Below are 6,221 nucleotides of genomic sequence, written 5' to 3' on the forward strand. Positions count from 1 at the left end.
GCAGGTCAGGCTGTCCCCGCCGAGCCTCCCACTGCAGACATGGACACCCCGCACGGGGCAAGCTCAGTGCTGGGACTGAAGGGACCAGGGACACAGCCTGTACCCAGGACCAGCAAAGGGACAAGCAAGGGGACTCCAGAGACACAGCCTGGCTCCCTGGGGACACAGAGAGCACCAGTGGCCACTGAGAAGGGGGCAGGCACTTCCTCAGACGAGAAAAAGACTTCTGATGCCCGTGCCACCACCGTGGGGACACAGACAGAATCCCCTGGCATCAAGACGACCAAACTGGGGACAGAGTCAGGGGCCCCTGACACCCAGATCTCCACTCCAGGGGTGCAGGCAGGGGCCCCCAGCACCCAAACCACCCCCCCAGGGGTGCAGCCAGGGGCCCCCAGCACCCAAACCACGCCCCCAGGGGTGCAGCCAGGGGCCCCCAGCACCCAAACCACCGCGCCAGGGGTGCAGCCAGGGGCCCCCAGCACCCAAACCACCGCGCCAGGGGTGCAGCCAGGGGCCCCCAGCACCCAAACCACCGCGCCAGGGGTGCAGCCAGGGGCCCCCAGCACCCAAACCACCACGCCAGGGGTGCAGCCAGAGATCCCGAGCACCCAAACCACCACCGCAGGGGTGCAGAGAGGGGCCCCCAGCACCCAAACCACCATCCCAGGGGTGCAGCCAACACCTCCAGGGACCCAAGGAGGAGGAGCAGGGGTTCAGCCAAGCCCCTTCTGCATGGACTCCAGCCTTTCTGGTGCTGAGAAAATCCCTGGTGAAGCGATCCTTGATGCTCTGGGGACACAGATGGATGATACAAGTCCCAAGGAGGAAGGCAAGGCTTTATCCACCACACAGCTTGCCTGGACAGGCCACCCGGCGGTGGGGACCTTGCCCACATCCCAGGGGCTAGAGATCCCCCTTGACGCTGATCCCAGGGCCACGTCCCCTTCACAAGAGCCTCCCGTGCCCTGCGGGTCCTCGGGCTCCAGCAGTGTCCCCGACCGCTACGCAGAGACGGTGGAGGCTCTCCGCCAGATCGGGCAGCTCAGCCACCTCTGTGCCACCCTGAAGCAGCAGGTGGCCCAGCTGGAAGTCACCAAGTCAGACCACGCTGAGCTTGAGAAGCTGCGCCTACTCTTCTCAGGGGGAGGGGGGACCCCGTGGGGGGACGGCCGGGGCGGGGGGTAGGCATGGGGACACCCTGGGCTGGAGGCTCGTTGTACTCAGAGCCTGGCCTCAAAGGTGAGACCCCCTCACTGACAGCGTGTCCCCTTGGACCACATCTAGACAAGGAGAGCATCGCCAGCATCCTGGCCGACCTCCAGGGCCGGGTGTCCTCGCTTCAGGGCCTGACCAGCGACCTGCAGGGCGAGAAAGGGAAGGTGAGTCCCTGGGGGGCTGCGGGGTTGCCAGCGGGGGAGTTGGGCAGGGAGGAGGCAGCTGAAGGGCCCCTGGGCTGGGACAACACAAGGAGCTGTGCCCTGACTCATCCACCACTGCCTTTCCCAGATCAGGCAGCTGGAAGATGCCCTTGGAAAGCTGGAGGTAGCTGGAGCCACCTGGAAAGGGGACGTCAGCAACCAGATCACCCTGCAACTGGGGTAAAAGGATGGGACAGGGTTTCCTACCCTGCAGGAGGAGCTTGGGGGGACAAGGGACACCCCCTGAGTGTCCCTGTGGAGGCTAAGCCTGCCTGTGCCTCTGTCTCACTGACCAGGTCCACACTGCAGGAGATAAAGTATAAGCTGAAGGAGCTGGAAGAACAGCAGCAGATGACCAAGGCCACGCTGGAGCAGTTGGTGGCCAAGACAGCTGACAAGCCGCAGGAGCAGGTGAGGTCTGGGGGCAGCGCTCCCACCGCTGCAGCTCGGTGGGGTGGTTCTGGAGGGGTTCCCAGCCACATCCCCTGGCTGGCTGGGGCCATCAAGCCTCCACGGCACCCAGACTTGTTGACTGCATCCACCTCATCTCAGAGCTGATTCCTTCTCCCCTTCCTGCAGCTGGGTGAGCTGAGGGCGACCGTGTCAAGCACGGGGCAGGAGCAGGCAGAGGTGCAGGCAGCGTGCCCCGTCTGCAGCACAGACCTCAGCAAGCAGGTGGGGCAGCTCCTCCAGCGCTACGAGAAGCTCCAGGACCTGGTGGACGACTTCATGTCGCGGCAGGCGGTGGGCAAGGTGGTGAGGCAGCTGCCAGGGAGGAGCCAGGTAGGGAGATACCGGCATGGGGGGCTTGGGAGGGGGTTGCCAGCACCCCCACAGCTGGTTGTGCCTCACTTACTGTAATGTGGGGGAGCCCCTCGCTGCCCCCCAGATTGGCTCATACAAGTGAGCAGCGTGGAAGGAAATTAAAGCCTTGATGCAAATGTCCTGCTGGCACTGAGCCCATGGTCACCGGGCGAGTAACCTGGGTCTGTCCCCACGGGGGCAGCCAGCCCCCCCTTGCACGGCACCACCTTGTCATCTTCCTCCCTGAAGCAGGACGAGGAGCTGCTGAAGCGCATCCAGGCCACCATCACGCAGGTGCAAGGGGACTACGAGAAGCTCAGCTCTGTCACCGAGAGCCTCCTGAATGACCGGCACCAGAAGCAGAAAGATATCGAGGTAGGTGACAGAAACCCCCCCGGGGTCAGAGCATCCTCCAGGCAGACCCCAGGCTGGGAACCACAAGGGATTTGTCTGCACCCCCCCAAACCTTGCAGCCCTGTGGAAGTTCAGTGTACCTTTCCTGGAAGTTTGGGTGAGGTGGGGGGAGTGGGGGTTGCTCGGCTGGCCAGGAAGCAGCTCCAACCCTGCCGTGGTGTCACGGGATGCTTTTCTGTGTTGGAAGGCTCTGTTCCGGTCCCTGGAGAGGCTGGAGAAGGAGAAAGCCGACAAGGAAGACCTTGTGCTGGGAATTGACGTGGTATGGCCGTGGGGGGTCCTGGCACCAGCCAAGGGGGTGCTGGGCAGGGTGGCAAACACCCCTTGTCTCTTGGGGGCTCGGTGGCAGAACTGGCCTGGGGGAGGGAGGGAGGATTTCCAGACTGGCTGTGGCTCCTTCCCCAGGTCCCTCTGTCTCCTCCCGGGTCCCTTCAGCTACTGTGACCAACCCCACGGGTGTGATGGGGCGAGTGGGGCCATGTAGCCACTTCTCCCTCTCCTCCCGCCACGAGCTGGCCCTGCCCATCATACCTCCATCCTTTCCTCACCTTTCTCCTGCCTTTCCCTGCTGCTAGAAGGCAGTCAAAACCGCCCTGGCCGGCAAAGTGAGTCGCGCCCAGTTTGAGGCAAGCATGGAGCGGCAGCGTGAGATGATCCAGGAGATGCTGAGCCGGGTGACGGGGCAGGAGCAGGGCTGGCACCAGGTCCAGCAGCAGCTCAGTGAAGAGATGGACTCCAAGGTGAGGGGTGGCACGTCCCTGCTGCGCCAAACTGGCGCCTTCGGGGCTTGGCAGCCTGAGGCAGCATCTCTCTGAGGATCCCCCCTCCTGGCTTTTCATGGGGAACACGATGTCCCACCCGGGGCAGTGGCTGAGGGTGTGTGTCTGTCCGTAGCTGGACCGCCTGGAGCTGGGCCCTTTCCGGCAGCAGCTGGAGGAGCACTGCAGGAGCATCCTGGAGCAGCTCGAGGAGAAGGCGCCGCTGACGGAGGCTGACGATGCAGCTGGGACGAAGAAGTGAGTGTGATGGGGGTGGCGGTGGCTTCTCCTCCCACCAGTAGTAGGTTCCTGAAGTTAAAGAAGGCACGAGGAGGGGGACCTGCAGGATGGAGCCCTCCCGAACCACAACTGGGATGTGGGTGCAAAGGTTTTCTGGAGCAAGGGTGAGGGACGGCGACTCGTCCCCCTGGGCAGGGGTGTGACACGCGGCATCACAGAGCTGCGTTTTGACCTGCCCCCCTGGCAAGGTGCAGGGGGGTTATTAGCACCGACAAAGTGATGAAACCAGTGTGAGGGCTGGTTGGGATGGCAGCTATGGGCGCCTGTGCCCTTCACCTCCCATCCCTGCTCGCCCTGGGCAGCCACAGGCAGCTGCCAGGTTTCGGAGGCGGCCGCAGGGCCAAGGCGAGCGTGTCCCTGTCCTCGGGGCAGCTGTGACAAAACTCATCCCGAAAAACGTGGTAATCCTGCATCCCCCAGGCCCGGCATTTGCACCCCAGCAAGAGGTACAGCAACACCGCCGTTTTGTCCTTGCCGGCACCCCCAGTTCCCATGTGGGTGCCCGTGGGAGTAGTTCCCATAATGGTGGTTTTTGGGTGCTCCCCTCAGTGGATTCTCCAGTGCCTAAGATGAGGTGGAGATTTTTCCCAAGCAGGAGCCCACAACCAACCGCTGTCCCACATTGTACCCCCTTGATTTTGTAGCCAGCCGGTGGGTTGTGACCTTGTTGGGGGTGGGGGGGGGTGAGTAAACCAGGCTCAAACCCCTGCGGTTCCACCCTCAAATACCATAACTCATTACCATAAAGTGCCCAGCACCTTGCTGCTGCCTGCCAGCTGCCTGCCTGTGTGCAGGCAGGGCTGAATCCCCCCCCAGGAACTCACCCAGCCCTTTTCTTCCCCCCCCCAGGCAGGTGCTGGCCCATTTCCACTGCTTGTCCTGCGACCGGCCCCTCAGCGTGCTGGTGCCTGCCCCGTGAGTAGCGCCCGGCGATTTGGAGGAGAGATGGGTGCTGGTGGTGCCCCGCTGTGCCCGGCACGGGGGTTAGGGTGTCTGCCTGGGGGGTGCAGCCCTCCTGAGCCCCTCCCTGAGGGCAGTGGGATGGGAATGGGGTACAAGCCTGTGGGTTTTGGGGCACTGCCCCGAGCTGGGCTGGGTTGTGTGTCCCCTGTCACTCACGCACATCTCCTGCCCTCCCCAGGCACATCGTGGCCAACCCATACATGCCACCGCTGCCCCCCAACTTTGCCGGGCGCTCCCATGCTGTCCCTGAGGTGGAGCAAACACCACAGCACAGCCACAGGTAGGGGACGTGGGCACCCGGCCCCTGGGGTGCAGGCTGGCCCTGCCCTGGCGAGGGAGAGCTCTTCCCAGGGTGGGTGTGAAGGGATGCAGGGGGGGCCTGGGCAGGGCAGGGGAGTGCTGCAGAGGGGTCAGCTGTGCTTGTCCCAGGTCTGTGGGGTTTTACAGCCCTTCCGGCGCTGCCCTGTCTAGCCCAGGTCTGTGTCTCAGTGGTGCTGAAGCCACATGTGATGAGTTGTGTCTGGTCTCAGCCTGACTTCAGGCTTGCGGGCGGAGTCAGCTGCCTCCTGTGAAACAAGTCGCCGAAATTAAGCACTGCAGCTGGGACAGCCCAGCTCCTGCCTCCTGATGTCCCTTGCGTAGGGTGCAGGGACCTGCCATGGCCATGACCAGCTTACCAGGGCCATGGGGAAAGAGCAGATCCAGCACGGCTGGATGGGTGTGGGCCTCCTTCAGCAGTCGGAGGGGACCCGGGAGGGACATACCCCACTGGGGAGCACCCGCGGCCCCCTCCCCGGCGTAGTAGGGTGACGCACGGGGTGCCACAGTGCTGGGCACTCAGCATCCCTGTGCTCTGTCCCACAGGGAGCTGGCGGCTGAGTGTGGGTACCCCAGCGTGCCACGGCGCTGCGGGGGCCGGCACACCCTCACCCACCCGCTGCAGCGCTGCCCGTGCCCCCAGCCCCTCCCGCCCGGCGCCCTGCGGCCGCTCCAGCCCCAAACCCTGCTCCCCACCAAGGTAGGGATGACGAAGGTAGGGATACGGCGGGGCGAGCGCGGCTGGGAGGGTGATGCTGAGCATCCGGGGGGGGTGGGGGGGGTGGGGCGGGGAATGATCTGTGATTCATTTTCCTCAGGGAGAGCTGGGGGGGGGTTTGCCTGGGGATGCTGATTTGGGCGCTGTGTTTCAGCCAGCCCCCTCTCTCCTTCCCAGCACGACGAGATGGAGCTGTTGGGCCAGGATGGCCACGTCTACAGGGGCCGGCGGGGCAGGCAGCTGTCTGTGCTCGTGGGCAAGGAGGGTACGGCTGGGCCACCCTCAAGGAGAGGATCCAGCGGGGGTGAAGGGGGCAGTGGAGTGGGCAGGGTGCCCAGTTTTCCCCCCACACATGTTCCCCCTGGCTGCCCCCAGCCCAGCTCCCTCTGCTCCCTCCTGCCGAACTTCCCCAGGGCCAAGCCCAACCTGTCCCCGAGGCAGCGGGACGCCAGGGACACCGGCCGCCTGCTCTCCCGGCCCCAGAGTGCTGTGTCCTCGCTCAGCCAGCCAGGTACAGCCCTGCCA

The 6,221-nt window shown here is 64.5% G+C and overlaps 1 protein-coding gene across 1 annotated transcript; it reads left to right on the forward strand.

Annotated features, from left to right (window-relative positions):
• Positions 1-1,135: 1,135 nt before the first annotated feature.
• LOC141968036 (glutamine-rich protein 2-like) lies at positions 1,136-6,004 on the forward strand. Its single transcript, XM_074922370.1, has 13 exons — positions 1,136-1,382; positions 1,510-1,601; positions 1,718-1,832; positions 2,001-2,204; positions 2,475-2,600; positions 2,827-2,901; positions 3,215-3,379; positions 3,534-3,655; positions 4,547-4,612; positions 4,839-4,940; positions 5,525-5,678; positions 5,874-5,942; positions 5,984-6,004. The coding sequence occupies exons 1-13, from the start codon at positions 1,191-1,193 to the stop codon at positions 6,002-6,004; spliced, it is 1,503 nt and encodes a 500-aa protein (XP_074778471.1). The 5' UTR covers positions 1,136-1,190.
• Positions 6,005-6,221: the final 217 nt, after the last annotated feature.

The sequence above is a fragment of the Athene noctua genome, chromosome 18 (genome assembly GCF_965140245.1).
Source record: "Athene noctua chromosome 18, bAthNoc1.hap1.1, whole genome shotgun sequence".
NCBI classification, from domain to species: Eukaryota; Metazoa; Chordata; class Aves; order Strigiformes; family Strigidae; genus Athene; species Athene noctua.